The 18,548-nt window shown below is 40.3% G+C and overlaps 1 protein-coding gene across 2 annotated transcripts in view; it reads right to left on the reverse strand.

The window, feature by feature from the left end:
* The window catches only part of ARHGEF9 (Cdc42 guanine nucleotide exchange factor 9), a 396,118-nt gene extending 378,328 nt beyond the window's left edge, over positions 1 to 17,790 (reverse strand). Inside the window, exon 1 of one of the 2 annotated variants that reach the window (XM_070461884.1) lies at positions 17,337 to 17,790. In XM_070461884.1, coding sequence (XP_070317985.1) covers positions 17,337 to 17,786 — 450 coding nt within the window. In that variant the 5' untranslated portion in view covers positions 17,787 to 17,790. The remainder of the gene's footprint in view (positions 1 to 17,336) is intronic. The other variant, XM_070461883.1, reaches the window with a different exon arrangement.
* Positions 17,791 to 18,548: the final 758 nt, after the last annotated feature.

Raw genomic sequence — 18,548 nt, forward strand, 5'->3', positions numbered from 1 at the left:
AGTGAAAAAGTTGGCTTAAAGCTTAACATTCAGAAAACTAAGATCATGGCATCTGGTCCCATCACTTCATGGGAAATAGATGGGGAGACAGTGGAAACAGTGTCAGACTTCATTTGGGGGGGGGCTCCAAAATCACTGCAGATGGTGATTGCAGCCATGAAATTAAAAGACACTTACTCCTTGGAAGGAAAGTTATGACCAATCTAGATAGCATATTAAAAAGCAGAGACATTACTTTGCCAACAAAGGTCCGACTGCAAGGAGATCCAACCAGTCCATCCTAAAGAAGATCAGTCCTGGGTGTTCACTGGAAGGACTGATGCTGAAGCTGAAACACCAGTACTTTGGCCACTTCATGCAAAGTGTTGACTCATTGGAAAATACCCTGATGCTGGGAGGGATTGGGGGCAGGAGGAGAAGGGGACGACAGAGGATGAGAGGTTGGATGGCATCACTGACTCGATGGACATGGGTTTGAGTAAACTCTGGGAGTTGGTGATGGACAGGGAGGTCTGGCATGCTGTGATTCATGGGGTCGCAAAGAATCGGACCCAACTGAGTGACTGAGCTGAACTGAACTGACACTAACCAGTCCATGCACACCCTCATAATATTATTTCACTCACCTTCTGAAACACTATTTGTCAACTAATGAGAACACATCCCTCATGCCAAACATCACCCTCAATAGTGACACAGGATACAAAATGGGGGGTATCACCACCAAGCACAGGCCTCCATCCAATGTAAAGGGAACAGATTCACTCAATTAGGGCTAAATCTAACAACTTGGGTCAGCCCCAATTAGGGTGAAATTTCCCTTGTAGGAATGGGATATCATTTCTTCTGTCAAAGGTCTCTATACTTTATTCTCCTGACCAAACGGTATAGGATCTGCACAATAGTCTTGATGGTTCCAAGATTCTGGTTTCTCACCATTGGAAAACTTAGGACAACCTCAGGGCCTATCTCTGACTTGAGTTCATTCCTGAAACAGGCGATAGGAGAAGTCGCATACCAACACTAATGCGACTTCCCCTCTTACCAAATAACATCTAATTGGGGAGGCACATATGTGAGTGATAATCCCATCTTGGAAAGACTGGGGATAGGGCATTCTATAGCTACAGGGCTCTTTCAGTTTGTGGGGATCACCCTCTTCACAAGGGCAGTGCTTGATATTTCAGTAATGATGCAACGGGGATGGGAAGCCACTGTATCAGCTCTAGAGGCTCAACAAAAGTCTATTGACAGCTTGGCAAGGGTGATATTCCAAAATAGGCAGGCTACAGATCTTTTGAATGCATAACAAGGAGAAACATGTGCCATCCTGAATGAGACTTGCTGTGTTGGAGTTAATGCCTCAATCAAAGTTGAAGAAAGCTTTTCAGTTCTCAAAAAGATCATATAAATCATCCAAGATCTTAATGATTGAGCAGGGGCACCTCCAGATTGGCTCCAGTCCCTCTTTGGGATCTTCTCTTGGAGAGGAGGGATTTGGAGTTGGCTACTGCCCCTGCTGATCCCTGTTGTCACCATACTAATTCTACTCATGGTTGCTCCATGCATTATCAATTGCTTAACCCATTTTATTTCTGCCCAGGTAACCAAATTACAAAATGCCGTAATGTTGCAGAGGGGATACACAGAACTACAGATAAATGGTGATGGTATCTACTACTTGCCCTTAGATAGACACTGTCATCCACACCTTGAGGACCCCAAGGCATAAGAATAGCAACAGGGGGAGCTCAACATCCCTTGCCACTCCAGCTCAACAGGAAGTAGTCAGAGAGATCTCAGTGTCCCTACTCCCAAAGAATTGGGCCTCCCATCTCTTAAGGGCAGTTAGAGTAGGAAGAAAAGGGTCCAAAATTGCAGTCAGAGGAAGTGATGGCTAGGAGATCACACACACACAGAGGGTGAACAAAGGAAAAAAAAAAAAAAAAAAAAGGAGAACTATGGAACTGATTGAAGACTTCCGCTGGGAAAACATGACTGGCACATCTGCTTCCCTGTTTGGTCTTAGGTTCATGCCTCATTTTCATAGGGCACAAGCAATTAAACCCCAGGCACCACCCAGGGGAGGGAACAAAGGATATAAAAATGAAAGCAAAGATTGAACGGGACCACTCCTGCAGGGTTTGGCCTGCTCTCATGTCTTGAGAGTGTACTGCTTACTGCTTGCTCGATAAACCTTGCCTCCCCAAGCTATCCTGGTCTGTCATTTCAATTCTTTGCTATGACAAGATAAGAACCAAGGGAGAGAAAAGTAACCTACTACTTTTCTTCCCCACAACCTAGTGTCAGTAGATTGGTTTTGTGGCCCATCAGGTGAGTGGGTCAAGTTTGATTTGGAAACAAAAGAAAAACCCCAAAAGAAGAGGAAAGACTCATATTCTTTCCTGGCAAGGACTCAGCCAATGAAAAGCCATGGACTCTTTGTTTACTATAGCCTTCCTAACTTTCTTTTCTCCTGTATAAAAATTTTCTCCTTCCCTTTCTGTGCAAGGACATGTACATGGCCTGCCAAAGTTGCAGACCATGAATTGCATTTCTCTGCAGCTTTCCAAGAAACCCATCTTTGCTGGAGAAATATCTGGCAGTCTATTTGTTTTAGGTCAACATGGGTAAGGTTCTCTGCCAAATTGGTAACCCAGTTTCCAAGGGCTGGGACAAGTTATCAAAGTCAGTTCATTCTTAGACACAACAAAAGCCACTGGGTAGTACTGAAAATAAAGCAGTAAAATGTACAAGTTACTGTACTAAATCTGTATGAATTCTTAGACATGGTCTCAAGGTTGCTTTTTATAATTCTCCTTAACTCTAACTAACTCTGTCTCCTAGATCCATAAATTGTTAGAGCTGGAAAGCCTCTTATAGTCATGTAATCTAACTCCCTTATTAAACAGGTGGAAAAAAAAAACTGAGCCTCAGAAATGGAAGGGACTATATCATTTAATTCTTTTGATTTTGGACAAAGGGAAGGGGATATACCTACAGAGCATGAAGTCAAATTCTACAATAAGATTTTGGGGATACTTGCCCCTAAATCCTCTTTATATGATCTGAATATCTTCATTTTTCTGGTCACAATTACTGACAGTCCACTAATTTCAACATCATTTTGCAGTATAGGTTCACCATTCTCTGTTTTCCTCAGACCTCCATATTAATTAGCCTAATTAGATCACTTTCCAGGATGTACCTGGGGCCAGAGCTCTAGTTGGAGGAGCATACATTTTATTAGGGCTGCCATGACAAATCACCATAAACTGAGTGGCTTAAACAACCAGAATTTCTTCTTACAGCTCTGGTGGCTGGAAGTTTGAAATCAAGGTATCAGTAGGAATATGCTCTCTATGAAGACTCCAGGGATGAATATTTCCTTGCCTCCTAGCTCATGGTAGCTCTCAGCAATCCTTGGAATTCCTTAGCTTGCAGGTACATTACTCCAACCTCTGTATCAATCATTCCATGGTCTTCTTCCCTGTGTCTTTGTGTTATTGTACAAATTTCTCAATTTTCATAAACACATCAGTCATTGGATTAAGGCCCACACTAATCCAGTATGACGCCATTTTAACTTGACTACATCTACAAACACTCTATTCTGAAATAAGGTCACATTCACAGGTACCGAGGGTTAGGACTTGAAGATTTTGTGAAACACTATTCTATGCAATTCAGGAGGACACAGCCTTTTGGAAACTGAGGTTGGAGGGATACCAGAACTAAGCAGCTTTAAGCCTAGAGGACAGGGGTAGGGGCCTCCAAATCGGTCAGAGGCTAAGAAAAATAAAGTGAAAGGCAGTCAATTGTACTTTTACTAAGGCGCATTCTGAATTAAGGTTACACCAACCATAGCCTATAATGTCCTTAAGGAAAATATACTACTGGCTGCCAAATTGGGGCTCCAACAGCATCAACTTCACAATTTGGTGCATTCAGAAACATCTTGATGTGGTACTCATTTTGGACTTTCTTCTTCCTTTTCAAGTGTCCTTGAAGGACTGGATAGCAGAATCCACAAATGGTGGGGAAGGGGGCAGTCTTACTCACTTAGGGAGTGCCCTGCCCACTCCTCCCCATATATATATATATATATATATATATATATATATATATATATATATATATATATATATATCTCATATACAGTTGCTCAGTCATGTCCAACTCTTTGTGACTCCATGGACTGAAGCACACCAGGCATCCCTGTCCATCACCAATTGCCAGAGTTGACTCAAACTCATGTCCATTGAGTTTGTGATGCCATCTAACCATCTCATCCTCTGTTGTCCTCTTCTCCTCCGGCCTTCAATTTTTCCCAGCATCAGGGTCTTTTCTGGTGAGTCAGTTCTTCACATCAGGTGGCCAAAGTATTGGAGTTTCAGCTTCAGCATCAGTCCTTTCAATGAATATTCATGACTGATTTCCTTTAGGAGGGACTGGTTGGATCTCCTTGCAGTCCAAGGGACTCTCAAGATGCTTCTCTAACACCACAGTTCAAAAGCATCAATTATTGATTTCCCAGCTTTCCTCATAGTCCAACTCTCATATTCATACATAACTACTGGAAAAACCATAGTTTTGACTAGACAGACCTTTGTCAGCAAAGTAATGTCTCTTCTTTTTAATATGTTGTCTGGGTTGGTCATAGCTTTTCTTCCAAGGAGCAAGCATCTTTTAATTTCATGGCTACAGTCACAATCTGCAGTGATTTTGGAGATCAAGAAAATAAAATCTGTCACTGTTTCCATTGTTTCTCCATTTATTTGCCATGAAGTGATGGGACTGGATGCCATGTTTTTTGAATGTTGAATTTCAAGCCAGCTTTTACACTCTCCTTTTTCACTTTCATCAAGAGGCTCTTCAGTTCCTCTTCACGTTCTTCCTTAAAGGTGGTACCACCTGTGTATCTGAGGTTATTGATATTTTTCCTGGCAATCTTGATTCCAGCTTGTGCTTCATCCTGCCCAGCATTTCTCATGATGTACTCTGCATAAAATTTAAATAAGCAGGGTGGCAATATACAGCCTTGACATACTCCTTTCCCAATTTGGAACCAGTCTGTTGTTTGACGTCTGGTTTTATAAGTTGATTCTTGACCTGCATACAGATTTCTCAGGAGGCAGGTAAGGTGCAGGGCTTAATAATTGGCCACCTGTTGCTCTGGCTAAGCCATGAGAAGAACACCATGGGAAAAGAATAAAAGCAAAATATAGCAATACAGTATGATCTAAAGTACCGAGAGAAGGGAACCATGAGCAGTATTTCTCAATAGTTCGTAAAAGTTCCAATAGCCGGCCCTCACTTATTTTTTTTTATCCCCTCACCCCATTTTTAAAAGCTGCCTTAAGAGGCATATATATGGCCGGTATCTTTCTGAGCTTTCTGAATTTTTCCATGCTTAACCCCACTTTCAATGCCTGAGAGAGTATTACTTAATGCAAAGGGGGATTTTCACTCTTCTTCAGGACCCTGCACCAACATTTCAACTTTAGCTTCGCTCTCGGTGATCCTTCACTTTGGAGTCCCATGTTGGGCACCACTTGCTGTGGTCAGCGCAGCAAGTAGGGATCAAAAGTGGTCAATGCACAGTTTGGGAAAAAGAAGCTAGAGACAGAATTAAAGTTTTAAAGATGGGACAGGGGGACTCAAGACCTCTTGGATCAAGAGCCCCGTTCCTTGGAGTCACATCACTTTTATTTAGTGTCTTGGCAAGCAGAAGGTATTTGTTGTGCTATGATGAAGTCAGCCTCCTGTGTCCCTGGTCACATCTCTCATTTTATTGATTACTTTGAACTATCTTTGTTATTTTCTTGTAAAAGTGGTATCACCCACCTGGAGGTCATAGACCCACATATGCCTTGGGAAAACATCTTCATGTGTGCACAAGCAGCATTCTGAACTTGTGCTGACCTGGCATCCCAAGGTCCACACTATGTTTTTCCTTAGCTTTGCAGGGCATGATGACCCCAACTAATCAACCTGATGTACTTTTGTTTAGATTATACTGCATTGCTATATTTTGCTTTCATTCTTTCCCCATGGTGTTTTTCTCGTGGCTTAGCCAGAGCAACAGGCGGCTGATTATTAACGCCTGCATTTCCAGTTCTAACTATTGCTTCTTGACCTGCATACATATTTCTCAGGAGGCAGGTTAAGGAGGTCTGGTATTCCAATATCTTGAAGAATTTTTCACTGTTTCTTGTGCTCTACACAGGCAAAGGCTTTGGCATAATCAATGAAGCAGAAGTAGATGTTCTTCTAGGATTCTCTTGCTTTTTCTATATTCCAACAGATGTTGGCAATTTGATCTCTGGTTCCTCTACTTTTTTTAAACCCAGCTCAGACATCTGGAAGTTCATGGTTCATTTAATGTTGAAGTCTGGCTTGGAGAATATTGAGCATTATTTTGCTAGTATGTGAGATATATGTATGTATGTTTGTATGTATGTATGTGTATATATATATGAGAACTTCCTTAGTTTAAAACAAAAAAATAAACCAGCTTTACAATAATGGGTCTTACAGATGCAAATAGAACACTAGGGTAATTAATGTCAATTAGGTTGTTTAACAAGGAAATACGATAAAACTGAGGAGGAAGTCTAGAGACTTCTTCCCAACAAGGTGGAAATATTAAAAAGACTCACCTCTCCACCTCCCAGAGTAATGGAAATAAAAGCAAAAATAAACAAATGGGACCGAATGAAACTTAAATGCTTTTGCACAACAAAGGAAATTATAAGCAAGGTGAAAAGACAGTCTTCAGAATGGGAGAAAATAATAACAAATGAAGCAACAGAGAATTAATCTCAAAAATATACAAGCAACTCCTGCAGCTCAATCCCAGAAAAATAAAAGACCCAATCAAAAAATGGGCCAAAGAACTAAACAGACATTTCTCCAAAGAAAACATACAGAAGGCTAACAAACACATGAAAAGATGCTCAACATCACTCATTATCAGAGAAATGCAAATCAAAACCAAAATGAGGTACCATTTCACACCAGTCAGAATGGCTGCTATCCAAAAGTCTACAAGCAATAAATGCTGAAGAGGATGTGGAGAAAAGGGAACCCTCTTACACTGTTGGTGGGAATGCAACCCAGTACAGCCACTATGGAGAACAGTGTGGAGATTCCTTAAAAAACTGGAAATAGAACTGCCACATGACCCAGCAATCCCACTCCTGGGTATACACACTGAGGAAAAAAGAATTGAAAGAGACACGTGTATGCCAATGTTCATCGCAGCACTGTTTATAATAGCCAGGACATGGAAGCAATACAGATGTCCATCAGCAGATGAAAGGATAAGAAAGCCATGGTACATATACACAATGGACTATTACTCAGCCATTAAAAAGAATACATTTGGGCGTGGTCCTAAGATGGTGGAGAAATAGGACGGGGAGACAACTTTCTCCCCCACAAATTCATCGAAAGAACATTTGAACACTGACCTATATGTTGTCTACAAGAGACACACCTCAAAACAAGGGACACATACAGACTGAAAGTGAAGGGCTGGAAAAAGTTATTCCATGCAAATAGAGACCAAAAGAAAGTAGGAGTAGCAATACTCATATCAGATAAAATAAACTTTAAAATAAAGACTGTGAAAAGAGACAAAGATGGACATTACATAATGATCAAAGGATCAATCCAAGAAAAAGTTATAACAAGAATAAATATATATGCACCCAACATAGGAGCACCACAATATGTAAGACGAATGCTAACAAGTATGAAAGGGAAAATTAACAATGACACAACAATAGTGGGAGACTTCAGTACCCCACTTACACCTATGGACATATCAACTAAACAGAAAATCAATAAGGAAACACAAGCTTTAAATGGTACAATAGACCACTTAGACCTAATTGGTATCTATAGGATATTCCACCCAGAAACAACGAATTTCACCTTTTTCTAAAGTGCACATGGAAACTTCTCCAGGAGAGATCACATTCTGGGCCATAAATCTAGCCTTGGCAAATTCAAAAAAACTGAAATCATTCTAAGTCTCTTTTCTGACCACAATGCAGTAAGATTAGATGTCAATTACAGGAGAAAAACTATTAAAAATTCCAACATATGGAAGCTGAACAATAGGCTGCTGAATAACAAACAAATCACAGAAGAAATAAAAAAAAATAAATCAAAATATGCATAGAAATGAATGAAAATGAAAACGCAACAACTCAAAACCTATGGGACACTGTAAAAGCAGTGCTAAGGGGAAGGTTCAAAGCAATACAGGCTTACCTCAAGAAACAAGAAAAAGTCAAACAAATAACCTAACTCTACACCTAAAGCAACTATAAAAGGAAGAAACGAAGAATTCCAGGGTTAGTAGAAGGAAAGAAATCATAAAAATTAGGACAGAAATGAATGCAAAAGAAACAAAAGAGACCATACTAAAAATCAACAAAGCCAAAAGCTGGTTCTTTGAGAAGATAAATAAAATTGACAAACCATTAGCTAGACTCATGAAGAAACAAAGGGAGAAGAATCAAATCAACAAAATTAGAAATGAAAATGGAGAGATCACAACAGACAACAGAGAAATACAAAGGATCGTAAGAGGCTACTATCAGCAACTATATGCCAACGAAATGGACAACTTGGAAGAAATGGACAAATTCTTAGAAAAGTATAACTATCCAAGACTGAACCAGGAAGAAATAGAAAATCTTAACAGACCCATCACAAGCACAGAAATTGAAACTGTAATCAGAAACCTTCCAGCAAACAAAAGCCCAGGACCAGACGGCTTCACAGCTTAATTCTACCAAAAATTTAGAGAAGAGCTAACACCTATCCTACTCAAACTCTAGCAGAAAATTGAAGAGGAAGGTAAACTTCCAAACTCATTCTTATGAGGCCACCATCACCCTAATACCAAAATCAGACAAAGGTGCCACCAAAAAAGAAAACTACAGGTCAATATCACTGATGAATTACATGCAAAAATCCTCAACAAAATTCTAGCAAACAGAATCCAACAACATAGTAAAAAGATCATACATCATGACCAAGTGCGCTTTATACCAGGGATGCAAGGATTCTTCAATATCCACAATCAATCAACATAATACACCACATTAACAAACTGAAAGATAAAAACCATATGATTATCTCAATAGAGGCAGAGAAAGCCTTTGAGAAAATTCAACATCCATTTAGGATAAAAACCCTCCAGAAAGCCGGAATAGAAGGAACATACCTCAACATAATAAAAGCTCTATATAACAAACACACAGCATGTATTATCCTCAATGCTGAAAAATCGAAAGCCTTTCCCCTAAAGTCAGGAACAAGACAAGGGTGCCCGCATTCACCGCTACTATTCAACATAGCTTTGGAAGTTTGGGGCATAGCCATCAGAGCAGAAAAAAGAAATAAAAGGAATCCAGATAGGAAAAGAAGAAGTAAAATTCTCACTTTTGGCAGATGACATGATCTTCTACATAGAAAACCCTAAAGACTCTACCAGAAAATTACTAGAACTAATCAATGAATATAGTAAAGTTGCAGGATATAATATTAACACACAGAAATCCTTTGCATTCCTATACAATAACAATGAGAAAACAGAGAAATTAAGGAAACAATTCCATTCATCATTGCAATGAAAAGAATAAAATACTTAGGAATAAATCTACCTAAAGAAAGAAAAGACCTATATATAGAAAATTATAAAACACTGGTGAAAGCAATCAAAGAGGACACAAATAGATGGAGAAATACACCTTGTTCATGGATTGGAAGAATCAATACTGTGAAAATGAGTATACTACCAAAAGCAATCTATAGATTCAATGCAACCCCTATCAAGCTACCAATGGTATTTTTCACAGAACTAGAACAAATAATTTCATAATTTGTATGGAAATACGAAAAACCTTGAATAACCAAAGCAATCTTGAGAAAGAAGAATGGAACTGGAGGAATCAACCTGCCTGACTTCAGGCTCTACTACAAAGCCACAGTCATCAAGACAGTATGGCACTGGCACAAAGACAGAAATATAGATCAATGAAACAAAATAGAAAGCCCAGAGATAAGTCCACGTACCCATGGACAATGTATCTTCGACAAAGGAGGCAAGACTATACAGTGGAGAAAAGACAGTCTCTTTAAAAAGAAGGCGAGGGTGGGATGTTTCAAGAGAACAGAATTGAAACATGTATATTATCTAGGGTGAAACAGATCACCAGCCCAGGTTGGGTGCATGAGATAAGTGCTCGGGCCTGGTGCACTGGGAAGACCCAGAGGAATCGAGTGGAGAGGGAGGTGGGAGGGGGGACCGGGATGGGGAATACATGTAAATCCATGGCTATTTCATTTCAATGTATGACAAAAACTACTGCAATGATGTAAAGTAATTAGCCTCCAACTAATAAAGATAAATGAAAAAAAAAAAAAGGATTAAAAAGTGGTGTTGGGAAAACTGGTGAACCACTTATAAAAGAATGAAACTAGAACACATTCTAACACCATACACCAAAATAAACTCAAAATAGATTAAAGATCTAAATGTAAGACCAGAAATTATAAAACCCCTATAGGAAAACAGAGACAGAACACTCTCCAACATATCACAGCAGGATCCTCTATGACCCACCTCCCAGTATATTGGAAATAAAATAAAAAATAAACAAATGGGACCTAATTAAAATTAAATGCTTTTGTACAACAAAGGAAACTATAAGCAAGATGAAAGACAGCCTTCAGAATAGGAGAAAATAATAGCAAATGAAGCAACAGGCAAAGAATTAATCTCAAAAATATACAAGCAACTCCTGCAGCTCAATTCTAGAACAATACACGACCCAATCAAAAAATGGGCCAAAGAACTAAACAGGCATTTCTCCAAAGAAGACATACAGGAGGCTAACAAACACATGGAAAGATGTGCAACATCACTCATTATCAGAGAAATGCAAATCAAAACCACAATGAGGTACCATTTCATGCCAGTCAGAATGGCTGCTATCCAACAGTCTATATCCAACAGCAATAAATGCTGGAGAGGATGTGGAGAAAAGGGAACCCTCTTACACTGTTGGTGGGAATATAAACTAGTACAGTCACTACAGAGAACAGTGTGGAGATTCCTTAAAAAACTGGAAATAGAACTGCCTTATGACCCAGCAATTCCACTGCTGGGCATACATACAAGGAAACCAGAATTGAAAGAGACACATGTATGCCAATGCTCATTGTAGCACTGTTTTTAATAGCCGAGACATGGAAGCAACCTAGATGCCCATCAGCAGACAAATGGATAAGAAAGCTGTGGTACATATACACCATGGAATATTACTCAGCCATTAAAAAGAATACATTTGAATCAGTTCTAATGAGGTGGATGAAACTGGAACCTATTATACAGAGTGAAGTAAGTCAGAAAGAAAGTACCAATACAGTATACTAACACATATTTATGGAATTTAGAAAGATGATAACAATAATCCTATATGCGAGACAGCAAAAGAGACACAGATGTATAGAACAGTCTTTTGGACTCTGTGGGAGAAGACGAGGGTGGGATGATTTGGGAGAATGACACTGAAACATGTATTATCATATGTGAAACGAATTGTCACTCTGGGTTCAATGTATGAGATAGAGTGTCTGGGGCTGGTGCACTGGGATGACCTAGAGGGATGGGATGCGGAGAGAGGAGGAAGGAGGGCTCAGGATGGCAACACATGTACATCCATGGTGGATTCATATGAATGTATGGCAAAACCACTACAATATTGTAAAGTAATTAGCCTCCAATTAAAATAACTTTATATTAAATTTTTTATATCTATAGTTAACACTAAAAACATAAATAAATAAAAAGAATACATTCAATGTATATCAATGTATGGCAAAAAGCACTGCAATATTGTAAATTAATTAGCCTCCAATTAAAAAAATAAAATAAACAAAGAACAAATATTAAAAGCAGCATAGATCAATATGAAACAATAATTTTTTCAGCAGAAGTGACAATAAAATATTTTAATGCAGATACAGATCATTTAGAAAGCAAGGAAACTCACAATTTGTTATCAAAAGTAGTTTAACATTCCAAGAAAATTTTGATCTCTTAACAAAGAGAGTAAACCAAACTCTAGGCCTACACCTGCCTACCTTCAGTAACAAAATTCACTTTCTTTTTTTTCCATTTATTTTTATTAGTTGAAGGCTAGTTACTTTACAATATTGTAGTGGGTTTTGTCATACATTGACATGAATCAGTCGTGGACTTACATGTATTCCCCATCTCGATCCCCCCTCCCACCTCCCACTCCACCCGATTCCTCTGGGTCTTCCCAGTGCACCAGGCCCGAGCACTTATCTCATGCACCCAACCTGGGCTGGTGATCTGTTTCACCCTAGATAATATACATGTTTTGATGCTGTTCTCCCAAAACATCCCACCCTCGCCTTCTCCCACAGAGTCCAAAATTCTGTTCTGTACATCTGTGTCTCTTTTTCTGTTTTGCATGTAGTGTTATCGTTACCATCTTTCTAAATTCCATATATATGCATTAGTATACTGTATTGGTCTTTATCTTTCTGTATTACTTCACTCTGTATAATGGGCTCCAGTTTCATCCATCTCATTAGAACTGATTCAAATGAATTCTTTATAATGGCTGAGTAATATTCCATGGTGTATATGTACCACAGCTTTCTTATCCATTTGTCTGCTGATGGGCATCTAGGTTGCTTCCATGTCCTGGGTATTATAAAATTCACTTTCTTAATTAAACATAATCTAATGCCAGCCTGACTTTGTACAAAACTCTTTTCTCAGGGCTCCCTTTTTACAAACCTCTCATAATTTTTTGTATCTATACTTGTTTGTCCCATATTTTTATTCCCATACAGAAATAACCAGTGTTAGGGAAAAAAATTACTTTCTTCCTCTAAACAAAATACATTTCTATTCCTCATACCATCTTTCCCTGAAAGTACAAATCCTACTTTCCTTAAATACTGAAATAGTTTTCTTACTATCCCTGTAGCTTTAATTGCATATATTACAATTCTAAATCTTAAAAGTCTTAATCTTTAATGAAAACTGGTGAACAAGTATTTGTATGTTCTGTCACACCAGTTGACAAGCCACAAATTTGATAATAGGCATTTTGCCTCCAGCTTCAATATTTTATTCCTCATAAACCATACCTCAATTTCCTTGTCTATCCTATGAAAATAATAATAATGATAATTAGTTTTGCAATCAATTTATATATGGAAAAACACTGCACAATATAAAGTCCTGTACCAATCTAAAGAATGCTTATCTTTTTCCCCCCTTTTCCTTCAATTTGTACTCTACTAATCCTCACTAAAGTGTTAGCTAATGCCAAACTTGAGGTACAGTTTCTTCTTGTTATATTTTGAAGAATGGAGTATTTCCTTCTGTATCAGTAAACAAGGATGCCACAGTCATCAGCCATTGCAGTCCTCCAATGTGAGCTGGTGAGTACTAAGGGAACTCAGGAAGAGGAATGTCTGTCATCTAGTAGCCATCAGACTACAATCACTCCCCTTGGTGAGTCATGAGAAACTCAGTATGTGGAAACAGGATACTGACCCAGATAGCTCAGGTGCATATCAAAGGAATGATTTCAGTGAACCCAGACTCTTGCATCTTCCCATACACAGAAAAGTGCTAAATACCTTAACTTGGGTTATCTGGTTTTCCTTAACTAACAGTCACCTTTTGATGCTCAGACTACCTGCCTATTTTTGAAAAACTTCTATATAGCCTGGCTCCTCTCCTTGCCTCCTCAGATTAGTTCTCCCAGAGATACTTGAGAAGCTGTCTTCCAGGCTTGAAGTCCTAAAAGTTCCCACATATAACAACATTTATAACATAACATAACATTTCCCAAATAAAGCATAACTCTCAACTTCTTAGGTTGTGAATACTTTTTAAAGTAACAATTTGCTTTTAATAACTTATGCAAATAGCTAACATTTATTGCACCATGACTCTTAGCCAGACACTACTATAAGATGTGTATTTACTCATTTCATCTTCCCAAAACCCCTATAAAGTAAGTATTATTATCATCTTTATTTTAAAGACAATCCCTGACTCAGAGGGTAGTTGTGTGATGAAATGAGTCCATATGTGTAAGTGCCTGAGCGCATAATAGGCACTTTGTAAATGTTAGCTATAATTACTAGTATCAATCCCCTGGTTTTCCTAATACAAAGGGTGAGGCACAGAGAAGTTTCAATTCCCTTGATAAACTCCAAATTAAGGACTCTGAAGAGAGCCCATCCCTACATTCTGATATTATTCCCTTGAAGGTAAACCCCATCATTGTGGGGTACAATAATGTGGGGGTATAGCCCCAGGCTTGACCACAGCCAAATCTGAACCAAAGCGACTGCAGTTGCCAGAGTCACTTAGCTCTGTAGGGTAGAGAGAATAGATCTCAAAAAATAAAACACCCTGGAGGAAGCAGGCTGAGCAGTTTCCCTAGGAAACACAAAAAGATCTAAGCCATTCTGCAGGCAGGGTTTTTCACCTATATTAGCATATAATGCGGAGAAGGCAATGGCACCCCACTCCAGTGCTCTTGCCTGGAAAATCCCATGGATGGAGGAGCCTGGTGGGCTGCGGTCCATGGGGTCGCTAAGAGTCGGACAAGACTGAGCAACTTCACTTTCACTTTTCACTTTCACACGTTGGAGGAGGAAATGGCAACCCACTCCAGTGTTCTTGCCTGGAGAATCCCAGGGATGGGGGAGACTGGTGGGCTGCCATCTATGGGATCACACAGAGTCGGACACGACTGAAGTGACTTAGCAGCAGCATATAATGATCCACTGTAATCACATGGTCTTTGCTACTTAACAATGCACTGCTTTCATATTTATTATGTCAATTTAGCCTCACAGTGGACCCGCAAGGTGTCTTTGGGAAGGATGAAGATTTGGTAGATGCTAAAACCCAAAGGGAGAGGGGTATTTGTCAGGAGAAATTTCTGGCTGATCCTAGACTAGAACTCTCATATCCCACTTGCCTCCCAGTTTCTGTGTGTCAGGGGAGATCCTGTCCCTGTTGCACTCAGTGTCCCCATCATCTGTAAAATAGAGTGATTGGATAAGATGGTCAACAGGACCCCTGTCTTACACCAATGTTCCCTGGCATTCAGCTTTTCCATGCCACTTTGCTTATTCCCTGGACCTCAATGCCTGTCTGGGCTGCTGTTTACTACTCCAAGGATAGATAGGTAGCATCTCTGAGCAACCAGCAGAGGGCATAGGAAGCCTGCCAAAGAGATCTAAAATCCAAAACCACTGCACAGCAAGAAGTCTCCCGCTGGACTCAGAAATAGCTGAGAGGAAAAAACTAGAGAATGGCAAAGAGGAAAGATACTCAGGAATTATCTGGTACAAATTCTCTGGATCATATGGAGAAATTGAGGCCCAGAGAAGGGAAATATGTCTCAGATTCACAAATTCAAGGATATAAATGGCACTAGAAGAAGCCAGTTTCCTGACTTCAGACACTTCCTTCAGCAGCGTTAACCAGCTGCAGTACTGTTTTGAATTGTTTTCCTGACTAGATATTGTTCACAATTATTAATAATTTACCAAAATTTAATAATTTACCAAAATTTAATAATTGCAGGTTTCTACTTTGTGGAAACCTGCAATGTGTCACAAAAGGTGATAGACTGGGTACTCTAGCTCATTTGATTCCCTATAACAAGTCCCCTTATATAAGGTGTGTTTTGTCCTGTTTCACAGATGAGAGGGAAAATCCCACTCAAGCCTTTATGACTCCAAAGTCCATGCTTTTAAAGAACCTACAAAGCATCTCTGTGTCCAGTCCACACAGCCACTTAGTAAGGTGCTGTGCTCATCTATGATCATTTTCCTAGTGACTGGTAACATCAGACATGCAGTCTCCAGCTGCAATTATCAGCTAATGGAATCATTAAGTATGTTTGTTTGTTTGCTTGTTTGATTGTTGGTCTTAAAACCACTGCAATAAATATTACTCCTAATAATATTATGCCAATCTTTATATTCTTAAAGCTTACCAAATATGATAAAAATAGAAATAAAATATTTATAAACATTAATTCCCTTCCAGAAAAAGCAGGCTTATTGCTTTTGTCCTGCTGGGACCCAATTTCTCTCAAAGTATGATTTGATAGATGACAGGACAGGTTGAGAACTATCAGGCTAGACTACTCTCATCACCACCACCAAGAAGAATTTTAATTAACTACCCTTAAAAAACACTTTGCCTTAAAATTATCTGGATAAACTATAGCATATCTGCTTATAAAGACGTTCTTAAGTCTGAAAGCCAGATAGTCCCTTCTCATACTTATACAACATTCCTCCTACTACTTTTAGCACATTTCTTTTTGTCCATGCATAAGGGCATGGTGAGCACCTGCTTGTCATCACTCAAGTAAAATCCCTGGAATACTACAGACAACTAGATAAAAGCATCAGACTTGGAGTCAAAAGTGAAAATTTGAATCCAAATTCTGCCTCAATCTATGACTCTGGATAAGTCATTAAACCCCTCTTCAGCTTGCCTCTTCACTGGTAAAATGAGGATAATCACTCCATCCTCACAAGGTTACTTTAATTAAATGAAAACAATGTAATGTGACTGTACCCTGACAGATGTTGGATATAGTGAATGCTGGAAGAAGGTTATTGGGCTTTTTTCTACCTACATTCTTTAGGCTGAACAACAGAGTGTTGTTGTCAGAAGATACCTAGAGATTTTCCAGACACCAAGAAAGCCCCTTCCCCTCCACAGGGAAACTGAGGTCCAACAAGATGAAAGGACTCTTCTCAAAGTCATAAGGACAACTGGGAACAGAACTGAGACATAAATCCAGGTCTCCTGACACTCAGTCCCAGAGGATTTGCTGGACACCAGTCTCTGAATTCAGCTCCTGTTGGAGGGGAAGGATAGGGTGGCAAAGCCATGGAAATGCCCCACAGCTAAGGAAAATAGGAAACTATGGCTGTCTTGAGCATCATTAAATGACCCTGGGCATTCTTCTGGCATTCCCAGAGCTTCAGTTTTTGTTCAAGTTTGAACTGAGGTGCAACTGCAGGCATTCAGCTCAATGAAGGGACAAAAATTGCCCAGTATTTTAGGATGAGTCAATTCTCAAGCAACTGACTGGTGGGAACATTCCTTCTGGGACATTCCTGATGGAAGGTAGGGTTATGGGAAAGGCATGAGAGTTTAACTGGCTTCTGGGGTTCTGAATGTTTCAAATGGTGATTTGGAAAGTCAGCTCCCACCTTACCTGAGTACCCAGGACTCCAGTACTGGACTTGCTGGCTTTCCTCTCTGGACCTGCTGTTCTCATATCCAAGTCAGAATCCGGGGGCTGTCCTGCCTGGATGGATGTCTCGGGCCCCTTGCAGGCCTCTGGTTTCTCCATCTCATCGGGCTTCTCTTCTAGCTTCTCCATGACAGCCTTGGTGGTTAACTTGGCACAGGTGCCCAGCTCAGGGGAATGTCCAGCACTGTCATCTTCTTTAAGGACGCTGACCACAGTCTCAATGTCTTCATCAAGTTCCTCTGAGGAGTTCTCCCTGGTGAAGACATGGCCATAATGGCAACTGCACCTAGTCTGTGGAGTTGGGTCATTCTGGAGCTCAAAGACAGGTGAGGTGGAGGTTGAGACTAAGGCAGCAGCAGGCCAGGGCTCTTCAACGGCCTGGCCCAAATTCTTCTTGCCCTCAATGCTCATTTCAAATGTGCATGAGGCTTGTGAGGCCTTTTGGTGACAGTGCTGGCACCTCTCAATGACACTGCCCCACACCATAACCTCAGGGGGCTGGCAGGGCAGGTTGAGTGGGAAGGAGGCCTGGGAGGCAGCACCCTCTATGATGAGGGCTTCACTGCCACCACTGATGAAGTAGGTCTTGTCACGCTGATGGCTCATCTGCAGCTCTTCCCGGGATAATGCACGCCACTTGCGGGCCACCTCGGCCACGTTGCTGAAGAACTTGATAACACTACCAAAAGGCAGAGCCTTGTCTCGACGCAGGTGCCTAAGGCTCTCCTCGTAGCCCCTTTCCACATCCCCTTCTAAGGTGGGGGCCTTAATGGCAGACTCAGGATGCTGGATTCTGGAGTCTCCAGCTGATCTATATGGGGCCTCACAGTCTCCAGAGAATGTGTGTTTCATGTAGCTCCTGGTCCACCTGCCCCTACCAGGCTGCTCAGAGGACTCTTTTTCACAGTGATCCTCCTCCACATGGATGCCAAAATCATCAAAGGCCAACACTTTCTGGTTCTTGGGCATCAGTCTTTGCACATCTGCAAGGAAGGGCTCCAGGCCCTCAGTGTGTCCTGAGTAGGAATAACGAAAAGGCTTTGAGGCCTCCTGGGTCTTCCTCATCTGGTAAATATGTGACACCTCCTGGGGTTCCTGGACCTTGCTGCTCCTAGGAGTAGTATTCTTGGAGGCCCCAGTTGAAGGCTTCAACCTCTTGAATGACTTCATTCG

Source organism: Odocoileus virginianus, chromosome X (assembly GCF_023699985.2).
Source record: "Odocoileus virginianus isolate 20LAN1187 ecotype Illinois chromosome X, Ovbor_1.2, whole genome shotgun sequence".
NCBI classification, from domain to species: domain Eukaryota; kingdom Metazoa; phylum Chordata; class Mammalia; order Artiodactyla; family Cervidae; genus Odocoileus; species Odocoileus virginianus.